This window comes from Juglans microcarpa x Juglans regia, chromosome 2D, assembly GCF_004785595.1.
Source record: "Juglans microcarpa x Juglans regia isolate MS1-56 chromosome 2D, Jm3101_v1.0, whole genome shotgun sequence".
NCBI lineage: Eukaryota > Viridiplantae > Streptophyta > Magnoliopsida > Fagales > Juglandaceae > Juglans > Juglans microcarpa x Juglans regia.
In genome coordinates this window covers 5,140,655-5,167,759 of record NC_054596.1, presented here as the reverse complement: position 1 = coordinate 5,167,759, position 27,105 = coordinate 5,140,655, and the positions used below count along the sequence as shown (strand labels likewise).

General features: G+C 36.3%; 4 protein-coding genes and 1 long non-coding RNA gene across 7 annotated transcripts; 4 read left to right on the top strand and 1 right to left on the bottom strand.

The window, feature by feature from the left end:
- The first annotated feature begins 1,115 nt into the window (after nt 1-1,115).
- On the top strand, nt 1,116-3,047 carry LOC121248788 (LEAF RUST 10 DISEASE-RESISTANCE LOCUS RECEPTOR-LIKE PROTEIN KINASE-like 2.1). The gene is made up of 2 exons (XM_041147356.1): nt 1,116-1,401; nt 1,586-3,047. Exon 2 carries the CDS (start codon nt 1,997-1,999, stop codon nt 2,804-2,806), a length of 810 nt encoding a protein of 269 aa, XP_041003290.1. The 5' UTR covers nt 1,116-1,401; nt 1,586-1,996; the 3' UTR covers nt 2,807-3,047.
- Nucleotides 3,048-5,329: 2,282 nt separating this feature from the next.
- On the top strand, nt 5,330-18,601 carry LOC121248784 (LEAF RUST 10 DISEASE-RESISTANCE LOCUS RECEPTOR-LIKE PROTEIN KINASE-like 2.4). Its single transcript, XM_041147351.1, has 4 exons — nt 5,330-5,814; nt 15,055-15,523; nt 17,174-17,215; nt 17,366-18,601. The coding sequence occupies exons 1-4, from the start codon at nt 5,518-5,520 to the stop codon at nt 18,502-18,504; spliced, it is 1,947 nt and encodes a 648-aa protein (XP_041003285.1). The 5' UTR covers nt 5,330-5,517; the 3' UTR covers nt 18,505-18,601.
- LOC121248787 (LEAF RUST 10 DISEASE-RESISTANCE LOCUS RECEPTOR-LIKE PROTEIN KINASE-like 2.1) lies at nt 7,211-10,320 on the top strand. Its single transcript, XM_041147355.1, has one exon. It carries the CDS (start codon nt 8,387-8,389, stop codon nt 9,236-9,238), a length of 852 nt encoding a protein of 283 aa, XP_041003289.1. The 5' UTR covers nt 7,211-8,386; the 3' UTR covers nt 9,239-10,320.
- Nucleotides 10,335-11,012, top strand: LOC121248789. Its single transcript, XR_005937513.1, has 2 exons — nt 10,335-10,639; nt 10,824-11,012. It is a non-coding gene; the product is annotated as an uncharacterized LOC121248789 (long non-coding RNA).
- Nucleotides 18,602-18,886: 285 nt separating the features above from the next.
- LOC121248785 (EVI5-like protein) lies at nt 18,887-26,910 on the bottom strand. Of its 3 annotated transcripts, XM_041147352.1 has the most exons (8): nt 26,537-26,910; nt 26,205-26,400; nt 21,807-21,977; nt 21,614-21,730; nt 20,213-20,410; nt 20,075-20,134; nt 19,890-19,988; nt 18,887-19,123 (listed from the first exon to the last, which is right to left on the bottom strand). In XM_041147352.1, the coding sequence occupies exons 1-8, from the start codon at nt 26,677-26,679 to the stop codon at nt 19,037-19,039; spliced, it is 1,071 nt and encodes a 356-aa protein (XP_041003286.1). In that variant the 5' UTR covers nt 26,680-26,910; the 3' UTR covers nt 18,887-19,036. The 3 variants fall into 3 exon arrangements, with proteins under 3 accessions (XP_041003286.1, XP_041003287.1, XP_041003288.1); XM_041147353.1 differs by lacking the exon at nt 20,075-20,134; XM_041147354.1 differs by lacking the exon at nt 18,887-19,123 and having other exon boundaries at nt 19,884-19,988; nt 20,062-20,134.
- Between the last annotated feature and the right edge of the window lie 195 nt (nt 26,911-27,105).

Sequence of the window (27,105 nt, the reverse complement as noted above, 5' to 3'; positions counted from 1 at the left end):
AGGAAAAGCACCTCAGTAGCCGAAGCGCATAAATATACTTTTCTCAAAACCAGAGGGTTAAAATCAAGCATTTAGGAAAAACTCCGAACCATTTGTTTTCTAGCATATATAGCATCCATCCTATTCGATCACGACCTATACGGAACATCCAGATGTCTGGTGGTTCTTCTTCGACTAGCTACTGTTTTGAGAGGATCCGCGAGGGAGGCATTACTTTTCATGTAGCTTGGTATGATTTTGTTTTTTTCCAAGTAAATAACAGTTCTGTTTGTCAAGACCCAACAATAATACGAATACATAACGAAAATAATCACAAAGGATCCCAGGAAAATACAATCACTAATAACACAGAGTCAATTCACTAACATGTACAGAACCGGCTGGGTCTTTATACATGCTCTAGCAAAAGTTTGGCAGAAAAATTCAGAAAGACAACAGAGATTAAAGATGTTCCATAATAGACTACTTTCATGACAGAAAAACCTCAAATCCCTCGTCATTACTATGACTTTCATTGCTCTGTCTTACCACAGAACAGAGAAACTGCTTCTTTAAATTATAGGATAAACGTTTGTTCTGGTCAACGATGGACCAAGTCGAGCTAGGATTTTGATCTAACTAATTAGGTAAGGCCAAGCATCTTCTTGGGAAAAAATTTATTGGGGTAGGTAAACTTTAGTTTTTCACCTTAGGGATAGGCTATAGCAGCAATTCAAGTGTATGGCACTGTAGCCCACTTTGTGTTATGCTCAAAGACTCAAACTGGGATTAATGGAAAACTGATTTCATCTGGTCCTCCTTGACCACAAACCAATTACATCCATTTGGATTTGGATGCTCTTGCTAAGTTTTCAACTCAAGGTGCTAAAACTTTTCCTTTTCCCATTGAAAATCCAAATCGTGATTTTTTTCTAACTCCTAATATTGGTCTTCGATCCCATCCAAGTCCTTCTCTTTCTGCCACGACAAGCAATGGGTTCCATCCAAAATCTTCATTTTCAACTTGATTTGTGCAGGCTTTTCCACGTCTGTTTTCTTAATGCCTGGTATTAGTATATGATAAGAATAATGCATGCTTCCGACACGGCCAAAAAAAGAGGAAAAAGAAAATTGTAGCACAAACTTTAAAGGAAGGGAAATAGAGGCGAAGGGAATTTCTAAACAGAGTGAATTCAGCAAAAAATTAAAGGAGCCGACTGTTGATCGAAGAAGAGTAGTTTTCAATTGTCATGCATGAAGATAATAATGCAATAATTCATGGTAGAATTGAAGCTCTTCTAGAAAGACGTGGTTTTATGGTTTTCAAATCTCCAATGACAAATGAATAAACGACCAAAAAAGTGCTGGTCAACAAATTATGGCATTGGTGGATGTAGTTGGAAATATTTCCTCTAATACGTTGTCAAGGTGCGGTTAATACAGTGATTCGAAATTAGATAAAGTGATTTTAGATGAGTTGAATAAAATATTATTTTTTAATATTATTATTATTATTTTAAAATTTAAAAAGATTAAATTATTTATTATATTTTATATAAAAATTTAAAAAAATTATAATAATTAAATGGAATGATTATTTCTCAAGACTTAAATGAAGATTTTTTATTTTTATTAATTTTTGGCTGACTTGTCCAATTGCTATTTCGCAACTACTTTATATTTTTGGTGACCGATTTAGCCTCAAAGTAGCGACCTTTTCAATATCACTCTCTCTCTCTCTACAAGTAGATACCTTTTTTATTAAATTTATTTAATACATCTCTCTCTCTCTCTCTCTCTCTCTCCCCAAAAACGGTCGATAACTCTCCGGGAAGGTGCGGTCCGTTCTGGATAGCCTCCATTTTTCATTCATTCAAAAACTCAAGTCTCAGAGAATCCAAGTCAACTAAATGCAGCCTTCACAGCAGTCAACTTCTTCCCGCCCACTCCAGCGACTATTTTCCCCCATTACGTACCTAATTCATCATGCTCTCTCCCTTCTCCACTCTCCTCCGCCATGCACCCTTTCTCCTTCCCTCCGCTTATCCTCTTCTCCGTCCTCCTCTTCTCTTTCTTCTCCCTCATTGCTTCCTTTCCCTCCGATGTCTCTGCCGTCCCCTTCTCCTCCGACTGCCCCCAGACCTTTGACTGCGGGGACCTCAAGAACATCTCCTACCCCTTCACCCTCCGGGACGACTGTGGCCTTCCCGAGTTCCGTCTCACTTGCGAGAACGACTCGCCTGAGTTGGCCGTCGAGTCGATTAGTTACCGAATCCTCCTACTCAACCAGACCGAGAAAACTATGACCCTCGCCCGCTCTGACCTCTGGAACAAAACGTGCCCTCACGAATTCTTTAATTCCACTCTGAATCGCAATGTATTTGACTACGGTAAGGTCAATGAGGACCTCACCATCTTCTATGGTTGCTCCAATCTGACACAGATGCCTTCTACATCTAATCTATTCAATTGCAGCATCGATGGGAATCCGAGCAGCGACGCTTTTTTTCTCGTCGGTCCAATTCCGACCGACCCGATACTTAGATTTATTAGCTGCACCGTTGGTGTTAATGTGAAAATCCTCAAAAAGGCGGTGGCGGAGCTCACAAACAATCGGTCCATGCTTAGGGAGGTTTTGATGGAGGGTTTCAATGTGAACTATAGCACGTGTGCCAATTGTCTGGTTTCCGTTTCCGGTGGGCAATGTGGGTTTGATTCGGTTTCAGCCCAACCCATTTGCCTTTGTGACAATCAGCCGTGTCCCGCGCAAGGTATTCGAGCTTTTTTTCTTGACAAAATTGAGGTTTTGCTTCGAAATGATCATTGAGATAGACATAAATTTCCAAAATCACTAATTTAAATAGGCTAGTACGTCATTGTTTTACCTTGGAAATAGAATCCTTTTAATAGCCTATAGGAATAGAATTATGGTGTTTTTGCTCGGAAATGATTGTTTAGACTTGCAGCCACACCCAAAAAACTACCATTTGGTGCTCCTCTTGTCCATGATCGCTACTTACAATAGCGTTGGTCCACTTGAATTGCCCAGTCTCTCGTGAATTTAGTGGTCCTAGTCTGATCACAAGCTATATCAAACTATAACTCATATGAATTCGTAGGATTATTTTATTCGATACTTTTATAGTTAAAAGTATTTTCTTTTGAATATACGTAATATTTTTGGCCGGTCTTTTTCTTTTTAGGTTGGAAATAAAGGTCGTAATATTTTATAAGGATCGATTGTCAGTTTCATGATAGCTTTCAACAGTACCCTACGTGATTTGTATTCCTTATCTTCTCCAGCCCACCAACTGATGGCCAATTTAATGCGATATTCTCATTCAAGATTTGTCGTTTGGATCTTTGAATAAATTTAGTTCAGCCCAGTTGAATTCTATTTTAAACCTATTTCATTCAAATACATAATTATTAAATTATTAAATATCATTCAACTTAAAACTTTTTTATCACATAAAAATTATAATTTTTTTTAATTTCTCATAAATATATCTAAACTCATCTTAATATTTAAACTCATTTTATATGGATATCATAAAATTCACTTTATAATTTTAACTCACTACTATTTATAAGTAACTTAATTCAATTTAACATTCAAACGGAGCGTTGAGCAAGAAATTTATGAGTTTCGTTCGTTCTCCTATCAATCCCATTTGATAGACCTTTTGTTTTCAGTTGTATGATTGAGAAATCTTTTTAAAATATACTTTTTGAATGGCGTTTGTAAATGTGGTGGAACAACAATATTTTGAAATGACGTTGGAAATGTTTTGGAAATAAATTTTTCGAAAAATGTGTGCGATGTATTTTAAGATTTCTGTGAATATGTGTGTTTTTTTTTTTTTTTAATATGATTTAGGTGTCGTTTGGATTTAAAAATGAGTTAAGATGAATTGAGATGCGTTGTAAATAGTAATGAGATAAGTTGTAAATAGTAATGAGATTTGTGAGTTAAAGTTACTGAATAGTAATGAATAGTAGTAAGATGAGTTGAGATGAATTGAGATAGATTGCAAATACAAACGATGCCAAAACATATTTGTATAGACAATGTTCTTTTTTTTTTTTTTTTTTTTTTTTTTTAGAAAACACACAGATTTTGTTCTTGTAACAGTAGTAGTACTGCTGTTGGGAAGTTAATTTACCTGTGTTTTTCTCTAATTAGCAAAGTGAGATATAAAGGACGTACACGAGATCAAGACTTCAATTAATTAATCAAGCTCAATAAATGACTTCAAAAATTAGGTCGTCTCGGTTTCACTTTCACCTACCTAAGTTTATTGCCATAATTCTTGTATGGTAAAAAAAACAAAAAATGCAAATTTAAGGTTGCCATGGCTAATAGCCAATAGGTATGGAAAGGGCATCGTCCCAAGATTGATTCCTGAAAAACACCAACACACACACACAAGCTTTGGTACAATTATCAAGTTTTTGTCCTAGTTTTCTTTTTCAAACATACAAAACTTCTAACCTCAACACATTTTCATTTTTTATTTAAAATGTATTTAAAATAAAAATACATAAATTTAAAAAATTAATGGTAGCCACCCCACCCGGGCCACCTAGATTATTTTTTTGTTTTTTTTTTCATTTTTAATTTATATAATAATAAGTTTCAAAAATAATATTCACAAACTTATTATTCAAGCATATTTTTAAAGCGAGGCTCATACTTTCTCAAAAATTTATAAAACTCTTATCTCAATTCCATTTCTTTACTACTTACATGATTAGGGGGGTTGAGTGGGGCCACGGGGCCACGGAACAGAAAATGGGAGAATCATTTTGTACCTGATTTGAACAGTGAGATAAGATGTTTGTAAATAATAGTAAAATAATTTAAGAATAATATTGAAATGATTTGAGTTAAGATATTTTATGAGATTTTAGAAAAGGAGAAAGAAAAGGTTAAATAAAATATTATAAATTTAAAATATTATTAGAATATAATTTTTAATATAATTTTTATTTTGAGATACCAAAAAATTGAATTTTTTTTTGTATTTTATTTAGAAATTTAGAAAAATTGTAATGATTAGATGAAAAAATTAAAAAATTAAAATTAAAAAATGTTTGCATAAGAAGGAATATGGCTACGTTTGGATAGTAAAGTGATCTCAGATGATATGTAAATAATAATAAAATAATAATAATAAAATATTAAATAGTAATAAATAATAGTAAAAGATAATAAAAAATAAAGATAAGATATTGAATATGAGATCAGTGCCCTTTTCAAACAGTCCAATGAAACGATAAGAGAGACTTTTACTATGCAAACCAGGACTAAAAAAAGTTGGAACAAATTTGCCATTAGTCAAGTTCGATACCAATCAAGGTTACGTGCAAGAAACGTTTAGAAATGTCAAGAGCTCCCATTCTATACGGCACATGCCACATTAATTGTCAATTGACCAAGTCACCCACTACTTTTATTATCATGCTCCACAAGAGTTGAGAACCCATACTATTTCCGTCTTCTTTCTCTATGATTACTTCCAAATCTTTCTCAAAATGCATACCCATCTCGTCCAAATCATCACTTTGTCCGCCATGATAATATCCATAGGCTTGATCCACTTTCCATCATCTTCATACGCAAACAATGACGAACAATACCTCACTTGCGGGGCGCCATTTGAATGTGCGGGCATTCAGAAACTCGGTTACCCTTTCTGGGGATCAAATCGGCCGAGCTATTGCGGTCATCCGAGCTTTGAGTTGGACTGTAGCGGCGATGCCCCACAGCTCAACATCACGGGCATGAATTACAGAGTCCTTGAAGTCAACAACACGTTGCGGACTCTGAAGGTTGCTAAGATGGATAGTAGTTGATAAGAATTTTTCTATCCCAATACACGCCACATCCTTCCACATGCAACTCGAAATTGTGTGCCTTGGTGTCCATGCAATTTTTGTATCCTAAATTGTCTCTCTATTTAGATGTTAAGAGTATCTTAAATGATTTATGAATATATAATAAGTAAAATAATAATAAAATAATTTGAAAATATCTAAGACCAAATGTGTTTTCAAACAAGTCTAGTTCATTCATTTATGTCTGTATTCTGAGTCCATCATTATTCATGCTCGTATTTGACCCTATATCTATCGCGTAGCTCTTACAAAATGTCAATTGTTTACACACACACGCATATATATATATATATATAATGTTTTTAAATTTTCGAATTAATTTTTCACCGGACGACGACTAGACAGAATTTTCTTAAAACTAGAAAAGACTTTTGATCTAAAACTTTTTAAAAGTGAAAAATAAAACAATTTTTATTTTTTTTCTTTCACTTTTCAAACTCATAAAATGCGACTTCTTCAACCATTCTTCAGTCCCTTCAACCTCGAATATAGGTACTTATACTAATTTATTTTCCTTATATTTCAAAAAATTTAATCCAAAATATAATAATTTTTTGATTGAAAAGTTGAAAATTGAATAAAATATTATTAGAATATTATTTTTTAATATTATTATTATTTTGACATTTGAAAAAGTTGAATTGTTTATTATATTTTATGTAAAAATTTGAAAAAGTTGTAATAATAAGATGAAACGAGTTGAAATGATTCTCGAATCCAAACCTAAGTTTATAATCATTTTAAACACTATTTTCGTCTATATAAACCAATAACTAATATTTGAAATTTATTAACAGAGAACATTTGTTTAATTTTTGTGGTCTCGTGGTCCAACTTTAGGTTTGTCTCGATTGGACATATTATATTATGCTGTAATTTGCCGTATGATTTTAGACTCGAGTTTAGAACTTTGGAGTACTAGGTCATGATTATGTCTGATAGAGTTTAGAGTTTTGGAGCCTTACAAAGTGCGGAATAGATCTTGGAATATTTTTAATAACTAGACGCGGAGATGGAAACAATCTAGGAGATAGCATGAAATGTATCTCTTTCTTAGTCAATCGTGTTTAGTTGAGTTGTTGACTATACTAATTACTAGGAGAACCACCACTGCCACTGGCATTTTAATTAGTCCATGACAGGCTTATGATTAGGATTGTTGGAGCAAAACTTTGCTGAAAATACATAAATTAACTCTACGGTAAGTTATTTTATTTTTGTCATAACCCGAGCCATTGCTAGCACTTCTACAGTCCTACTAGGTTAGATCACGTGTCCTTTTCAAAATTGAATGCAAACAACCCTCTAGGGTCCAAGAGATGTAACAATTTGTTGCTTCCACACTATATATATCATGTTTAGATCTGACTTTACAGATTAGGGGTGATTCGAACTCTGTTTCTGGTCGTGGATATCGTATATTCGGTCTCTGATTGTCTTTTTTGGATTTCAAAGGTTTTTTGTTTGCCTAGTTGTATTGTTGTTGACACCCTCAGTACTTGTGTGAGCTTTTCTTCTAATGTGAAACTTTATTCCATATATATATATATGCAGAACAAAAAAAATTAGACTCCATGTTAAACTATATCAGTAACACTGTTACTTTAAGGTCGTTTCACCTTCCTAAGTTGAGTGCCACAATATATTCTTCTATGGCAAAATGCAAAAAGAAGTGCTATTGAACTTCATAGGTATAGAAAATCCCCCACGAGTTTCAGATGCTATAGGCTTGAGTAGAAAATCAACAGAGCCATTGAGCAGACAGTCGAGAGAAGCTTCCTTCCACCTAATAGCAGTCGATAGATTCTTTTCCTAGTTGTTCCATTCCCAGTTCCTCGAATGATTTTCCTATGCTCAATGGTACTCTTATCATTTTGCTTTTTCTCCTGTCCCTCCAGAGTTCCTTGGATGATACTTTTGCCATTTCTTTCCCTCCCAGAACTAGCTAGAAACAAAACTCATTGCAGTTTTCCACTTGAACTCAACTCATAATTAAGGGGATAAATAAGGAATAAGAGGAAAATGGGAGTCAAAAGTGTCCTGTATTGTTGAATTTGTATTTTATGTTGAAAAAAAAGAAAGATTTTAGGTGAGTCATTTTGTTTATAGGGGTACTAGCTGCTATGTTTTACTCGGTAATGGGTTTAAGCTTTAACTGGTTACAGACCTTCCTCGTTTTTAAGCTGAAAAACAGAGCTAGAAAGTCAAGATGTCGTGAAGGGAACGCTTTAGAAATATTAAGAGCTTTCACTATATATTAGAATAGAAGCATGGCTTTAGATATATTAAGGGCAGATCACCTAATTCTGAATTGACAGGAAGTGTATGTTAACGTCCCAATAGAAGCATCTCTTTGAAAAATGTATGCTCTCAACTTTGTCTACGCCCACTAGTTTTATTATTATGCTTCATCAGCATTGAAACCCATATCATCTCCATCTCTCCTTTTTCTACTTCTGATTACTTCCGATCTCTCTCTCTCTCTCTCACACACACACACAAAAAAATGCTTCCACACTTCTTTCCAACCATCACCTTGACCTTCATGATTATAGCCATACCCTTATTCCACTTCCCATCATGTTTGCACGCAAATGATAATGAGCAGTACGGCAATTGCACCGAACGATTTGACTGTGCGAGTGCTAAGGATATCGGATATCCTTTCTGGGGATCAAATCGGCCGGCCTATTGTGGCTACCCAGGTTTTGAGTTGGACTGCAGCGGTGATGACCCGCATATCAACATCACGTTCATCAAATACCGAGTCCTTGAAGTCGTTGAGGAGTCGCGGACTCTTAAGGTTGCTAGAGCGGATTACTGGAATATGACTTGTCCTCCTACGATTGTTAACACCACCATAAATTTCTCCATCTTTTCTTATCCTTCAAGTCTTGTGAACTTGACGCTCTACTATGAGTGTTCGTTATCTTCTTCCCTTCCTAATCTTCCAAACCAGCTTGATCAGATGGCTATACGGTTTAGCTGCCCCAAAAATGGTAGTGCCGGGGCTACCAACTACTATTCGAACTCGATTGTTGACTTATTGGAGGCGTGCAAGTACAACGTTAAAGTTCCAGTTGTGACACCAGCAGCACCTATAAGTTTAACTGAAGAGGCACTGATTGAAGCTATTGATGGGGGATTCATGTTGGAGTGGAATGCAAGTAATAGCAACTGCGATGGATGCCAAAGGTCCGGTGGGCTGTGTGGATTCAACACAAGCACCAATGTTTTTGCTTGCCACTGTGCAAGTGGGACTTTTCCGTTCACGTGCGGATCAACAACAATTGCACCAGGTAAGTTTCCATTATTCATTTCTTGGCTAGCTGTTACCTTGTTCAAATTTCTTGAATGAAGGAAAAGCACCTCAGTAGCCGAAGCGCATAAATATACTTTTCTCAAAACCAGAGGGTTAAAATCAAGCATTTAGGAAAAACTCCGAACCATTTGTTTTCTAGCATATATAGCATCCATCCTATTCGATCACGACCTATACGGAACATCCAGATGTCTGGTGGTTCTTCTTCGACTAGCTACTGTTTTGAGAGGATCCGCGAGGGAGGCATTACTTTTCATGTAGCTTGGTATGATTTTGTTTTTTTCCAAGTAAATAACAGTTCTGTTTGTCAAGACCCAACAATAATACGAATACATAACGAAAATAATCACAAAGGATCCCAGGAAAATACAATCACTAATAACACAGAGTCAATTCACTAACATGTACAGAACCGGCTGGGTCTTTATACATGCTCTAGCAAAAGTTTGGCAGAAAAATTCAGAAAGACAACAGAGATTAAAGATGTTCCATAATAGACTACTTTCATGACAGAAAAACCTCAAATCCCTCGTCATTACTATGACTTTCATTGCTCTGTCTTACCACAGAACAGAGAAACTGCTTCTTTAAATTATAGGATAAACGTTTGTTCTGGTCAACGATGGACCAAGTCGAGCTAGGATTTTGATCTAACTAATTAGGTAAGGCCAAGCATCTTCTTGGGAAAAAATTTATTGGGGTAGGTAAACTTTAGTTTTTCACCTTAGGGATAGGCTATAGCAGCAATTCAAGTGTATGGCACTGTAGCCCACTTTGTGTTATGCTCAAAGACTCAAACTGGGATTAATGGAAAACTGATTTCATCTGGTCCTCCTTGACCACAAACCAATTACATCCATTTGGATTTGGATGCTCTTGCTAAGTTTTCAACTCAAGGTGCTAAAACTTTTCCTTTTCCCATTGAAAATCCAAATCGTGATTTTTTTCTAACTCCTAATATTGGTCTTCGATCCCATCCAAGTCCTTCTCTTTCTGCCACGACAAGCAATGGGTTCCATCCAAAATCTTCATTTTCAACTTGATTTGTGCAGGCTTTTCCACGTCTGTTTTCTTAATGCCTGGTATTAGTATATGATAAGAATAATGCATGCTTCCGACACGGCCAAAAAAAGAGGAAAAAGAAAATTGTAGCACAAACTTTAAAGGAAGGGAAATAGAGGCGAAGGGAATTTCTAAACAGAGTGAATTCAGCAAAAAATTAAAGGAGCCGACTGTTGATCGAAGAAGAGTAGTTTTCAATTGTCATGCATGAAGATAATAATGCAATAATTCATGGTAGAATTGAAGCTCTTCTAGAAAGACGTGGTTTTATGGTTTTCAAATCTCCAATGACAAATGAATAAACGACCAAAAAAGTGCTGGTCAACAAATTATGGCATTGGTGGATGTAGTTGGAAATATTTCCTCTAATACGTTGTCAAGGTGCGGTTAATACAGTGATTCGAAATTAGATAAAGTGATTTTAGATGAGTTGAATAAAATATTATTTTTTAATATTATTATTATTATTTTAAAATTTAAAAAGATTAAATTATTTATTATATTTTATATAAAAATTTAAAAAAATTATAATAATTAAATGGAATGATTATTTCTCAAGACTTAAATGAAGATTTTTTATTTTTATTAATTTTTGGCTGACTTGTCCAATTGCTATTTCGCAACTACTTTATATTTTTGGTGACCGATTTAGCCTCAAAGTAGCGACCTTTTCAATATCACTCTCTCTCTCTCTACAAGTAGATACCTTTTTTATTAAATTTATTTAATACATCTCTCTCTCTCTCTCTCTCTCTCTCCCCCAAAAACGGTCGATAACTCTCCGGGAAGGTGCGGTCCGTTCTGGATAGCCTCCATTTTTCATTCATTCAAAAACTCAAGTCTCAGAGAATCCAAGTCAACTAAATGCAGCCTTCACAGCAGTCAACTTCTTCCCGCCCACTCCAGCGACTATTTTCCCCCATTACGTACCTAATTCATCATGCTCTCTCCCTTCTCCACTCTCCTCCGCCATGCACCCTTTCTCCTTCCCTCCGCTTATCCTCTTCTCCGTCCTCCTCTTCTCTTTCTTCTCCCTCATTGCTTCCTTTCCCTCCGATGTCTCTGCCGTCCCCTTCTCCTCCGACTGCCCCCAGACCTTTGACTGCGGGGACCTCAAGAACATCTCCTACCCCTTCACCCTCCGGGACGACTGTGGCCTTCCCGAGTTCCGTCTCACTTGCGAGAACGACTCGCCTGAGTTGGCCGTCGAGTCGATTAGTTACCGAATCCTCCTACTCAACCAGACCGAGAAAACTATGACCCTCGCCCGCTCTGACCTCTGGAACAAAACGTGCCCTCACGAATTCTTTAATTCCACTCTGAATCGCAATGTATTTGACTACGGTAAGGTCAATGAGGACCTCACCATCTTCTATGGTTGCTCCAATCTGACACAGATGCCTTCTACATCTAATCTATTCAATTGCAGCATCGATGGGAATCCGAGCAGCGACGCTTTTTTTCTCGTCGGTCCAATTCCGACCGACCCGATACTTAGATTTATTAGCTGCACCGTTGGTGTTAATGTGAAAATCCTCAAAAAGGCGGTGGCGGAGCTCACAAACAATCGGTCCATGCTTAGGGAGGTTTTGATGGAGGGTTTCAATGTGAACTATAGCACGTGTGCCAATTGTCTGGTTTCCGTTTCCGGTGGGCAATGTGGGTTTGATTCGGTTTCAGCCCAACCCATTTGCCTTTGTGACAATCAGCCGTGTCCCGCGCAAGGTATTCGAGCTTTTTTTCTTGACAAAATTGAGGTTTTGCTTCGAAATGATCATTGAGATAGACATAAATTTCCAAAATCACTAATTTAAATAGGCTAGTACGTCATTGTTTTACCTTGGAAATAGAATCCTTTTAATAGCCTATAGGAATAGAATTATGGTGTTTTTTGCTCGGAAATGATTGTTTAGACTTGCAGCCACACCCAAAAAACTACCATTTGGTGCTCCTCTTGTCCATGATCGCTACTTACAATAGCGTTGGTCCACTTGAATTGCCCAGTCTCTCGTGAATTTAGTGGTCCTAGTCTGATCACAAGCTATATCAAACTATAACTCATATGAATTCGTAGGATTATTTTATTCGATACTTTTATAGTTAAAAGTATTTTCTTTTGAATATACGTAATATTTTTGGCCGGTCTTTTTCTTTTTAGGTTGGAAATAAAGGTCGTAATATTTTATAAGGATCGATTGTCAGTTTCATGATAGCTTTCAACAGTACCCTACGTGATTTGTATTCCTTATCTTCTCCAGCCCACCAACTGATGGCCAATTTAATGCGATATTCTCATTCAAGATTTGTCGTTTGGATCTTTGAATAAATTTAGTTCAGCCCAGTTGAATTCTATTTTAAACCTATTTCATTCAAATACATAATTATTAAATTATTAAATATCATTCAACTTAAAACTTTTTTATCACATAAAAATTATAATTTTTTTTAATTTCTCATAAATATATCTAAACTCATCTTAATATTTAAACTCATTTTATATGGATATCATAAAATTCACTTTATAATTTTAACTCACTACTATTTATAAGTAACTTAATTCAATTTAACATTCAAACGGAGCGTTGAGCAAGAAATTTATGAGTTTCGTTCGTTCTCCTATCAATCCCATTTGATAGACCTTTTGTTTTCAGTTGTATGATTGAGAAATCTTTTTAAAATATACTTTTTGAATGGCGTTTGTAAATGTGGTGGAACAACAATATTTTGAAATGACGTTGGAAATGTTTTGGAAATAAATTTTTCGAAAAATGTGTGCGATGTATTTTAAGATTTCTGTGAATATGTGTGTTTTTTTTTTTTTTTTAATATGATTTAGGTGTCGTTTGGATTTAAAAATGAGTTAAGATGAATTGAGATGCGTTGTAAATAGTAATGAGATAAGTTGTAAATAGTAATGAGATTTGTGAGTTAAAGTTACTGAATAGTAATGAATAGTAGTAAGATGAGTTGAGATGAATTGAGATAGATTGCAAATACAAACGATGCCAAAACATATTTGTATAGACAATGTTCTTTTTTTTTTTTTTTTTTTTTTTTTTTAGAAAACACACAGATTTTGTTCTTGTAACAGTAGTAGTACTGCTGTTGGGAAGTTAATTTACCTGTGTTTTTCTCTAATTAGCAAAGTGAGATATAAAGGACGTACACGAGATCAAGACTTCAATTAATTAATCAAGCTCAATAAATGACTTCAAAAATTAGGTCGTCTCGGTTTCACTTTCACCTACCTAAGTTTATTGCCATAATTCTTGTATGGTAAAAAAAACAAAAAATGCAAATTTAAGGTTGCCATGGCTAATAGCCAATAGGTATGGAAAGGGCATCGTCCCAAGATTGATTCCTGAAAAACACCAACACACACACACAAGCTTTGGTACAATTATCAAGTTTTTGTCCTAGTTTTCTTTTTCAAACATACAAAACTTCTAACCTCAACACATTTTCATTTTTTATTTAAAATGTATTTAAAATAAAAATACATAAATTTAAAAAATTAATGGTAGCCACCCCACCCGGGCCACCTAGATTATTTTTTTGTTTTTTTTTCATTTTTAATTTATATAATAATAAGTTTCAAAAATAATATTCACAAACTTATTATTCAAGCATATTTTTAAAGCGAGGCTCATACTTTCTCAAAAATTTATAAAACTCTTATCTCAATTCCATTTCTTTACTACTTACATGATTAGGGGGGTTGAGTGGGGCCACGGGGCCACGGAACAGAAAATGGGAGAATCATTTTGTACCTGATTTGAACAGTGAGATAAGATGTTTGTAAATAATAGTAAAATAATTTAAGAATAATATTGAAATGATTTGAGTTAAGATATTTTATGAGATTTTAGAAAAGGAGAAAGAAAAGGTTAAATAAAATATTATAAATTTAAAATATTATTAGAATATAATTTTTAATATAATTTTTATTTTGAGATACCAAAAAATTGAATTTTTTTTTGTATTTTATTTAGAAATTTAGAAAAATTGTAATGATTAGATGAAAAAATTAAAAAATTAAAATTAAAAAATGTTTGCATAAGAAGGAATATGGCTACGTTTGGATAGTAAAGTGATCTCAGATGATATGTAAATAATAATAAAATAATAATAATAAAATATTAAATAGTAATAAATAATAGTAAAAGATAATAAAAAATAAAGATAAGATATTGAATATGAGATCAGTGCCCTTTTCAAACAGTCCAATGAAACGATAAGAGAGACTTTTACTATGCAAACCAGGACTAAAAAAAGTTGGAACAAATTTGCCATTAGTCAAGTTCGATACCAATCAAGGTTACGTGCAAGAAACGTTTAGAAATGTCAAGAGCTCCCATTCTATACGGCACATGCCACATTAATTGTCAATTGACCAAGTCACCCACTACTTTTATTATCATGCTCCACAAGAGTTGAGAACCCATACTATTTCCGTCTTCTTTCTCTATGATTACTTCCAAATCTTTCTCAAAATGCATACCCATCTCGTCCAAATCATCACTTTGTCCGCCATGATAATATCCATAGGCTTGATCCACTTTCCATCATCTTCATACGCAAACAATGACGAACAATACCTCACTTGCGGGGCGCCATTTGAATGTGCGGGCATTCAGAAACTCGGTTACCCTTTCTGGGGATCAAATCGGCCGAGCTATTGCGGTCATCCGAGCTTTGAGTTGGACTGTAGCGGCGATGCCCCACAGCTCAACATCACGGGCATGAATTACAGAGTCCTTGAAGTCAACAACACGTTGCGGACTCTGAAGGTTGCTAGAACGGATTACTGGAACACCATTTCTCCTCGTCAGATCGTTAACACCACGATAGATCACTCCCTCTTTTCTTATACGAATGCGACGAACCTGACGCTCTACTACGATTGCACTGTTCCTGATTCTTCAGCAAATCAGACTGATAGTGTTCAGTTAGATTGCACAGCAAACAATACTGATGTTGCCAGGTACTACAACGTTAGTAGCCTGTTGGATATGTGCATGAACAACGTTAAAGTGCCAGTTGCGCGATCTGCAGCTGTTGGCTATTCAACTGAAGCTGCACTGATTAAAGCTATTGATGGTGGATTCATGTTGGAGTGGGAAGCAAAGAATAGCATGTGCGATCAATGTGGAAAGTCCGGCGGGCAGTGTGGGACGTTTAACAGTACGAGGGGAAATGATTTTGCTTGCCATTGTGCAACTGGGACATTTCCGTTGTCGTGTACTGGATTAGGAAAAGGTACGCATCCATTTTCTCTGGCTCTTCATATCTCATTATTTTCATGCCTATATCGTTTGGATTCCGGCCAGTTACTAGTATATAGATTTGTCTCTAGCTAGTACCTTTGGCTTCTTTCGTTTCCCTTTAGATCTCCGCTAAATAGGTTCATCATTCCGATGCGGTTTTCGAGTTCAATATTCTATAGCATAGTAGTTGATTTGCATGGCGATCCAGATTAACAAGGTGGGATGCTGCATAAGATGCAGTAGGGATCGAATCCATCGAGAAACTTGATCCATGTTCATTGTTGAAAAAAGCTTGCAATTAGCTAAAGTTGAAGTAGGAAATCCAAGAATAGTTACTTTGAATGATGAACCTAATGTCTATTTTAATACTCTTTTTTGTCCCACCAACCCCTCTAATTGGCCTTCGACTATGTCCAAGTCCTTTTCACCCCAGAACACACTTTCCAGCTAATAATAATCCAACGTGATTTTGGATTTTGGCATGCTTTTTTTTTACCTTATATTTTGCGTAGAATGAAAAGTGGTTATTTTTCAACACGGCTTTCGATCGCGTCAGTACATACAAGACTTTCTTTTTCGTCAACTCTTAATTTAACAATGCATGCATACTACTATTTCTTTCTACCATTTCGTGTAATTCATTGTAAACCTAATTTAACGTATATTTATAAAAAGAGAAGTGCCACATAGAAATAATATATAAAAATAAATTTACAAACTGAGGTGATTTCATGTGATTCGTTTGATCTACTTTACAATAAAAATAAATTTACAATATAATATATCACATCAAACTACGTTAATTTGTAAATTTATACTTATGTAATCACTTTGTAACTAAAGTATTTCTCTTATAAAAATACGCTATGTATATAGAAGTTTTATAAATGTAAATTTATAAACTAGCAAGAGTACTTGATGCGAGATATCAAATTATTATAAAATTATTTTTATTGTAAAATAAATATAACATTTTATGTCAAACTAAGTCAATATATATGTTAATTCTAAAAATTTTATACGTAGATGTAACATTTCTCTATATTTATTGTGCACAACCACTGGCTATCGCATTGGTTTTGATGTTGATGCCAATATGGGGAATGATAACGTGAAGATGTTGATTGAGGGGATATTGATAAAGCTTCACATAAAAAAATATTATATCATTAAAATTATTTACTTAACTATGCATTTTTTAATAATATAAAATAATAATATCACGTATTCCTAATTTGAAACTATCTAAAATAATTCTAAATTTTGAATAATGAATATAGATCATTCCAAGCCTAGCTAGCAGGCAACATGCTGAGATACTCTAGCCAACGCGCTCCTTTTTTTTGTTTTTTTTTGGGGTGTTTAATATTCCTGTCGGAATCCAACCCAAAAGTTACTCTCAAGTCCCCATGCATATGCTTGAAGCTCATGTACCTCCAGGACAGGCTTGTTTATCGAAACCCATGCCATTATCCTCGGCCTAATTGGGAGGTCCTTCGGTCGCTATAAATGTGGATGGCAACAAGCTTTAGATGAGAGGCCCACTGGTGTTTGTAAAATTGGGGCTTATGGATAATATATAATAATTATGATTGCTGCTGCTATAAACAAGTCTTAACTTTCTGTGTTCTTGTTGTTGCAGAAGCACCTTGGAAGAAAAAATTGAGGATTATAATTCCCATTGGTATGAAGATCATCTTCATAATCTAGAGTATTATTTATCTGATCTTTCTTTCTTGCTCCAACGTTGAATGAAAAGCCATATCTTTATATTTTTTTGGTGCCTTCATGAAATGTTTGACATGAACCCTTCTTTTACTTGTTGGCCTGACAGGTGTGGTTGGGATTGCAGTAATCTCTTTGGGGATTATCATGTGCAGCGTTAAGAGACGACGCTCGTCAAGTGATACAACGGTCGGAGTGAAAAGAGATGCAAAGAACCATCACATTGATGCTGAGGAAATGATAAAGAGCTATGGATCAGTTGCCCCAAAGAGATACACTTATTCAGCTGTGAAGAAACTGACCAACTCATTCAAAGATAAAGTAGGACGAGGAGGATATGGTGTTGTATACAAAGGAAAGCTACCCGATGGGCGTGTCGTGGCGGTGAAAGTCCTAAGCGAGTCCAAAGGCAATGGAGAAGAGTTTATTAATGAAGTTGCTAGCATCAGTGGAACATCACATGTCAACATAGTCACACTTCTAGGTTTCTGCTATGAGAAAACTAAACGAGCTCTGATCTATGAATTTGTGCCTAATGGATCTCTTGATAAGTTCATATATGACGACGGATCTTCGATTACAAAGTGTCACTTGGACAAAACCATCATGTTTCAAATTGCACTTGGCATTGCTCGAGGACTAGAGTACTTGCACCGTGGTTGTAGGACAAGGATTCTGCATCTCGACATAAAACCTCATAACATACTTTTGGGCGAAGATTTATGCCCAAAAATCTCAGATTTTGGCCTTGCTAAACTTTGCAAAACAAAAGAGAGTATTGTGTCGATAACGGGAATGAGAGGAACTGCAGGATATATAGCACCGGAAGTATTTAGTCGGAGCTTTGGTGGGGTCTCTCACAAGGCTGACGTCTACAGCTATGGCATGTTGGTTCTTGAAATGGTTGGTGGAAGAAAAAATTATGATGGTGGGGTGTCTCATACCAGCGAGATATATTTTCCGCAATGGATATATAACAAACTCGAAAGGGGTGAGATTTTTTATACTTACGAGGATAGGAGGGAGGATGAAGTTGAAGACATTGTGAAAATAGAGGTTGAAGAAGACATAGTAACAAGGATGATAATAGTGAGTTTGTGGTGCATTCAGACAAATCCTTTAGATCGGCCATCAATGGGTAAGGTGATTGAGATGTTAGAATGCAACTTTCAGTCCTTGCAAATTCCACCGAAGCCATTCCTGAATTCGCCTGCAGCAAGGTCACCTGAAAATTCTTCCGCCGCTTAGTAATCTTGAAATCCAACTGGATATATACAATTGTACGATGGGATCCAGATTTTTCTTTTTTTTTTTTTCAAAAATTAAACCGGTTGTGTTGATATCACATCAAAATCTAATTCTTCTTATCAATTAAGATTTTGAGATAAGTGGTGATTTCATATAACATCATAACCAGATTTTGAGTTCGAAACCTGATTCTACATTCTACTTCATTTAATTAAATATTCCGTTGGGCCTACTTATTGAATGGGGGTGTTAAAACAAATACAAATGATTAAATCTACTTGTTTCCATCATTTTAAGTTTGATTACTTAAATGTTTTGGACAAGCAGTGATTTCACGGAGGGCTTCTTCAAGAAAGCATTTTAAGAAATGACTGGAACGAGCAACTACGAACAATCACATGATTAAAGATGAGTCGATACGGTTAGCAAAGGTTTCTGCTAACAACATACGATCAAGACAAAGAATCAAAGAATTTGGAATTTATGGATAGGCTAGTATCTCTTAGTTCCTCCGCATTCATTGTGAATGTTTCTACTTTTCATTAGAGTCTGCTGATTGAACTGTCTTTCCGTTCTTCTTCTCATACTCCTGCTTCAGTTCCTCCAAATGCTTGGACACCTAATCATTATACAAGACATACATGAATAACCAAAAATAAGAAATGTGAAAGAAAATCCAGCAGACTACAACTAAAGCATTTCAAGCTCCAGAAAAAAACCTGCATGGCAATCTTATAGATTCTGTTTCAAATATTTAAATATATGGAGTCCCTATATAGCTTAAGGGTGTCAGGCATGGCACTTCGGTCCTCACTAATCCCACTGGAAACATAATGCAAGAACTATTTAATAAGCAATCTACGGTTTTGTTCTTTGCGGCGACTGGGGGGAGGGCGGGGGGAAAATTGAATAATTGAATGGACATTGAACTAGACATATAACATATACTCAACTTCAGCTTCGCCCCACATGAACATCCCAACCCCAACATGAGAAAAGTGAAAGGAAACGTTCTGTAGTACAAAAAATTCACTGTATATAAATCCAAGAAATATGGATCGACTTCTTTTCTATTTTCTCAGCTCATTGAAGGCACTTAAATTCCTTGTAATAAAAACCATCGCCAATGCATCTCCATGGAAATTACTAGCATATACAGACACTTAAATAACATTAATTATATATGTATTGAATCATCTTGGAGCAGTATTTAAATACCCATATTATAAAACGCTGAACCTTATGTGAGATGTTGAAAAATTGTTTTGGCGTTAATGTCATGGTGCATATGAGAAGAAAATATAAAATGGCTTGAATAAACTAAAAATATCAGATCCAAACATAAGCCCGCATCATTTAAAGGTGAAAGGGACAAAAGAGGGAACCTTAATTGAGTAGGCCAAAGGTAATAACGTGTCTGGATCCATTGCATCCTCAGGGAAGTTACGCAAAGCATGTATGAGTTTCTCAAAAGGTAATTTAGTCTAATAAACAGAAACAAAAAACCATTAAAAGCAGGAATTAAAGTTATTAATTCAAATCTTGAGCAGACATTACCTCTGATACTCACCAAATCATCAACACAATACTTCAGTAGGGCCAAACCAACCTTAAAAACTATCCTAACACCCTGGCAAATAAAAATGCCAGATAAATAGAAAGTTCCTAAAGCTTGTAAGGAAAAAATATGGTAATACCAATCACTAACCTCATACAAAAAGACATCCCAAATTCGAAGAGCCAAATGGAATGGAAAAGAGTATGAGAAGACTGTTATGAACCACTGACTTGCATACATGCTGGGATTTATCATCTCTTGGGCAAAATGCTGCCCCAGCTTCGGCAAATGCTCTTTCACCAAGTGATCAAACTGAAAAAGGTACTGTTGTACCAGAGGAAGCCCCACCTATAACAAGCATATCATAAGAGATTTAGGAATCAAATATATATTACTCACTGTAGTCAAATTAGTAGATGGTGTGACCTTTCTCCCCGTCACATTTTACTTTTTTGTCTCTACCAACTTCTAACATCTGCACCTAAAGTTGGCATTTATTACATCTCAGACAACTAGGGTAGAAGCAACAAATTAAAAACAACAATTCTATATACAACCGGGTTTAACAATTCTATAGGCAACTAGGGTAGAAGCAACAATTCTAAATGCTTAAAAAGAGGAAATTACATTTTGCAACCACCCCTAAAGTACCACTCCTTTTTTTCTGTTACCCTAACCTACTGATAGGTCTCAATCTAGACCCTCGGTTAAATCTCATGATTTAGATTGACAAAAAAGAGCCATGTGTCGCAATCTTAATGGCAAGATTTTAGCAGAGGGTGCGCATCAAAACCTATTAGTCGTTCAGGGCAAACATCGCAACTTTCCATACTTTATCGTGAAAATCACAAATAGGTGATGGGTTGATAGTGCAAAATGTAACTATGCCTGCTTAAAACAATAATAATTTGCTACTGGAAAAAAAGAATCTAACCTTCCATATTTATACCGTAGAATATCCTTTCCGGCATCAAGCATATGATAATATAAAAGATACCATATATAGACATATAATCTGGCATAGTTCGAAAATTAATTTGAAGCAGCTCCAAATTGACTCATACTAAGCCACTTTAGAGCACTATTTATCATAGTAAAATGTGAAGCCCTGTTTCCTTGGCCAGGACATGAACATTAAGTAAAACAAACTGTAAAGCTCTACACTAATGCAGTGAAGTGGGTGTAATGATAAGAGACAATATTAAACAAAAAAGTCAACACACAACCCAGCATGCCTATTGTTCATGATTTATTAAAGGAACTTGATGGCTGGCAATCCTTCATTTTGATATTATTTGAGAAACAACTACTCACATGATAAAGTTGCTTAACCCGATTTTTTTTATTGATCTACCCATATCCAATTCATCATTTTTTTTTCACTATCAAAAGAAAGAAAAACTTCACCACTTATATTGATTAAAATCCCCTCAGACCGACCTAGCAATTGACCGAAAGTCATTGTTATAACCTAGCTTTTTTCAGGTGCCAAGCAAAGCTGAGTACTCCTCTAAGAGTGAGATAAGATGTTCTTTGTAGAGAAGAGTTTACCTGATATAAGCCTTCCATTGGGGCATGGACAGCTCCTTTCAATAACGCAACCAATAACCAGAAAGCATCCTCCTCACTCATATAAAGAAGCAACAGACCAGCTAAAAAACCCATTCCCTGCATTTCACTCCCATACCATTCAGTATCACAGACACAGTAAACAGTAAAGTAATCAAACATTTAACAATCAAACCTGAACATATCCAACATCTCTGTCAAAGACAGAGTATGCCTTCAAAACATTGTAAAGGGACCTTTGACCAGGTCCATGTCTCTGCTGGAAGAAAACATGTGACGGAAATGTACGAGAAATGTCTCGTATTATGTCTAGTTCTGAAGCTGATGTTTCATATATCACTAGTTGCTGCATGAACATAAAGTTTCATCAGCATAGCATTAATATGTGTATGGGTCTGTGCAAGAATCACCCAAAGCCAAGAATATTGATTCCAGTTAGGAAGGAAAGAAGCAGATTTTATTAGGATGCTGAACAGGAAATGAGCATTGCTGCTGGTCCTCTTTCTTAAGAAGTCATCGAAAGACTCATTGCACTTCACATTATCAAGGTGTATAGCACTATTAGATGTCAAGTTGACATCTCAAATCTATATAAAGTCTATCCAGGTCCTACAAAAAGTGTTTCCACTCTTATAATGCGTGAGCATGCATTGAAACGTCTCTGGAACTATAAAATAAACTAATGTCTAATATTTCCTTTTGATAACATTAACAATAGCTATTTGCTTTGCTACTAAAATTCTGTATGCTCATTATATGTACGAGCCTATATCACGTGCAATGCGCGAATTGTTGTGTATGAGGGGGAGAGATTTAGAGAGAGACTAGGTTTTATAGTGAAGAAATTCAAAACGGTTTATAGGACAGTTTATTCGACGAAACAATATAAAGGTTGAAATAGTGCCTTTGGGTGGAGACTTGAATCGGTTTATATTTTTATATATAAGAACAGAAATAAAACTTAAAAGTTACAACAGCTCATAATGAAACATTACTTTTAAAAGGATTATCGCTCCATAAACATAACACTTCAAGTTTAATGGGTAGAATGCCACATTGGAGTCATATGACTCCGCTTAAAATACAAAACAATATAAATGTTGAATTAGTACTTTTGGATGGAGTCTTGAATCAGATATATCTTTATACGTAAAAAAAGAAATGAAACTTAAAAGTTACAATGGTTCATAATGAAACATTGCTTTTAAAAAGTTTACCGCTTCATAAACATAACACTTCAAATTTAATGGGTAGAATGCCTATTTTTATGGATAGAATACCACGTCGGAATTATATGACTCAGCTTTTATATATAGTAATAGATATGGGAATTACCACAAAAGAAACATGTTTGGTAAGTTTTCCATTTGTAATTATTTTCAAGATTTTTCCATTTTCCTCGCAATATATATTTATCCCAAACTATACCATGGCATACATTTTCATTTTAGTGCTCACTTACTTATATTCAATGAAATTTACCTCAATTATTCTTTACCCAATAAAATTTGACAATTAACCCAGGCTGGCCAACATTAGCTCAGCTTAGGCAAAGACTACTAGACTTTGAGTCAAAATCTTTTGGTGCATGTAGTTATCAAAACCAGGTCAAACTGCCATATTAAATATATATATATATATATATATATATTTTTATAAGTAAACAAATTGTATTACTTCAAGAATAGGCCTAGCCAGTATATACAAAGACAACCCTGACTAGGGGTCGCAAGAGAAATAAGAAAATCATGCAGGGCCATGCCATTGAAATCAACAACATGGGACCAAGTACATAACGTCCTATAAAAGAAAGCTATAAATTCCTCTATCGATCTCTCTTTGTCCTCAAACGTCCACGCATTACGTTCTTGCCAAAGACACCACATAATGCACATCAGAATCATCTTCCAAACCGCTTAGATCTGGTGTACCCCTCCAATGATTGGCTAGCTGGCCAAAGCTGCTACCACGGTCTTTGGCATAACCCAACCCAACTCTACTCTACCCAACACCCCATCCCATAAAACTCGTGCTATCTCACAGTGTAACAGGAGATGATCTACCGACTCGCCCCCTCCCCTACACATACAACACCAATCTGCTATAATAATTCTCTGCTTCCTCAAGTTATCTGTTGTGAGAATCTAGTCCAAAGATGCTATCCACACAAAAAAAGCTACTTTGAGGGGCGCCTTGTGTCTCCATTCCCTTCTCCAGGGGAACCTCATATTGGGGTCTTGGGTAAGAACCTTATAGAATGAGCGAACTGAAAAGGTACCTTTCTCGGCCGATACCCACCATAAACCATCTTCTTGAAATTGACTTGGCTTCACTGAATAAAGGAGGCTATAAAAGTTAACAAAATTATTCACCTACCAATCTTGCGCAGCCCTACTGAAACTGATGTTCCAATGAAGTTGCTCACTTGATATTCCCATGACCTCCGCTATTGAAGCCTCTTTAACACTGGCAATTTGGAATAATGACGGAAATACATTAAGGGCAGGTTTGAGAGATGGGATGAGACACAAAATTCTCATCTCATCTCATCTCATCATTACACATTTTTCAAATCCCCATACAAAATATAATAAACAATTCAACTTTTTCAAATCTCAATTCACCTTTTTCAAATTCCAATACAATAATAATATTAAAACACAATATTTTAAATTCTCAAACAAAACACAAAATTCTCATCTCACCTCCCAAACCTGCCCTAAGTAGAGCAGTATCTCCGCACCAAATATCTTTCCAGAATTTAATCATCGATCCATTGCCCAACTGAAAACGAGATTTCACCACCGAGATTTCAATCATACCTACTTGATCACACATAACCATCGCATTTTCTTCATATGAGGATACCCCTTCAACAGAATCATATTGGGACAAATCCAAGTCAGAGTCCGAAAACTCCCCATCCCTCACAACCACCTCAAGGTTCACGAGAATACACCCAACGTGGTTCGCCGGAGTCCCCCTCCCCTCCTCTTCGCTCATCGACATTGTTTGGCCCTCGAGAGGTGGAGAAAAGTCAACCACTCGAGTCGCAGCATCCACCGTGACATGACAGTCATCTTTTCTGGCATCCCATACATGCAGGCCATCATCGGAGAGTGCCACTGCCGTCATCGGTAGTTTCTGTTGGCCCCCCAACGTCTCCCCCTGCGACGGCGGCAAGCACGGCTGAGTCTCTCTTGGCAGCGGACCAGACGCGACCCCGGATAGAGCCCTAGGGCTTTCGCTCACCTTCTGGGCCGATGGGCCAGGCCCATCCATGCGACCATTGCTCCCCGCGTACTGAGGGCCCACTACCTTCGGCCCCACTTTCCTCCAGACAGGCCCCATGTTTTTCTATTTTTGGTGGGCCTTCTCAATTTGATACCAACCTGGCCCCTCTTTCTCAGCCCCACTTTCCTCCACACATATTTCCTTATTACGCCCAACCAATTTCCTCAAATCTTCAAGATCCTTCTGCACTTTCCATAATTGGTTCTGCAACAAGTCCATCTGCCAGCGTAATTCCATCTCTACCTCCTTGCCACCACCTACAAAACGTACTCCTTGAGGAGCTCGAGGCTTAAGTCTGTCAATGGTGCAGTGCCCCTCTCGCCCCCCATACGATGCAAGAGCCTCCTTGTACGACCGTGTCTTCTCCCCCTTAGGCCTTGTTTGATGGCCAAACGGAGCTGTTGTACCCCATGTTCTCCTCTCCTGCATCAACTCCACCAACACCTCCTTCAACCTTATCCATCCCTTCCCCCCCTCCCCTTCTGGGATGATGATGAAACTTCTCCTACCTCCCTCCCTATATTCTGCTACCCTCACGAAACATCCTCTATTGTTGAAACATTTCTGAGCTAGGTAACTGCAGTAGCCCTCTCTAATGGAGCTGTAGAACTCCTCCTTCTCACCTCTTGAGCAGACCTCCAGCACCTTAACCATCCACTGCACAGTTCTAAGGTCCACCACGAGTTCCTGCTTCCTACTCCATCCCCTCTCTGTAATGCGAAATAATCCACCTTCATTACTAAGTGTGAATACTTTCAACTCAATCCCCACCTCTCTAAAGAATCCCATTGAAACCACTTCATGAGATCATCAGTTGCAGCAGGGAAAAAAATTGCAAGATGTACGGAGAGAAAATATTTTTAGAGAGAGAAAGATTGCCCTTGAGAGACAATTATATATATATATATATAATGAAAAGCACACGATAACTTGAAATTCTGAGTCACCAAAACTGAGAACCATATATCATCAACACAGGTCATTAGCTGTCAATCAACTAAAAAGTTAAACCACATAATTTTTCAATAAGAACCTACAACCCTAATCCAAACTAGCCGTACCATGAGAAGTGGAGAATATTTATTGAAAAAAAAAATTATGATAAGTGGCAAAGAGAGGGGAGGGTATTCATTTCCCATGATCAATTGAATAATAAAAAAAAACTCATGCAATCCATGGAGATATATGAGGAAATGGTCATTGTAAAAATGCTATATCTTCCACTTATCATGTACAATAATTGTCAAGGCTATTTATCAGGGTTGGGAAAGAGGCATACCTCATAAACCCTTGGGTTCATCAGCAAAAGGTCCCGACTTCCAGAGATCAGCTGCCAAACAAGACCTCTTAAACAATCAGGGATTCCTTTCCTTATACGCCTTTTGACAACATGAGGTTTTCTCCTAACGTAGTGCTTCCAATCACTCCCTCCAACCCCAATCATTTTCCTCCATTTTCTAACTCTTCTTTCCTCCCTTAAAAGAATCAATACCCGTGTTAATGAACAAGATGGATGAGTAGTAGAATTGAGACAAAATGAAGTGGTTGATCGATCACACATAATCCTTCACCATAAAAGTTTTACGTGATTTTAGGAAAAGAAAAGCATACCTCTCATATTCATGAGCTGACCTGCCTCTTGTTAAACCATCAGGAGAGGTATTAAGTTCCTGCTTTACAAATCCAAATCTGTCCAATGCTTTTGGTGAAGGAACTGGACCTGGTTCACAGTCATCTATTCTTTTCTTTTCCATTCCACTATCTCAGACAAGCTCTCACACAGCTAGAGGATAAAGTTAATAACTTTGTTTTTCTTAACATGACAACATATTGACCAATTTCAGATCACATCCTCTAGTGAAATGTATACGAGCGCGTGCCCATGAATATGACGGCAAGTTATAAGCTTATAACTGTTAAAAATGATAACAAGCCGATAAATTACAAAATTTATGACAGCGTAATCCCTATGTAGAACAGCTACCTGCGAGAATACAATCATATCCAACTATCAAAGAATAACTATGGTCAACAAGGGAAGTCATTTCCAAGAAACAGATGACACAAGAAGTAAATAACAATGCCCATAATGAAAGATGCTCGGGTCATGCCACTAGAAGACAACATGATGAGTATTTGACATTAAAGAATTGGTATAGAACATTGTTCTCGGCTTATTC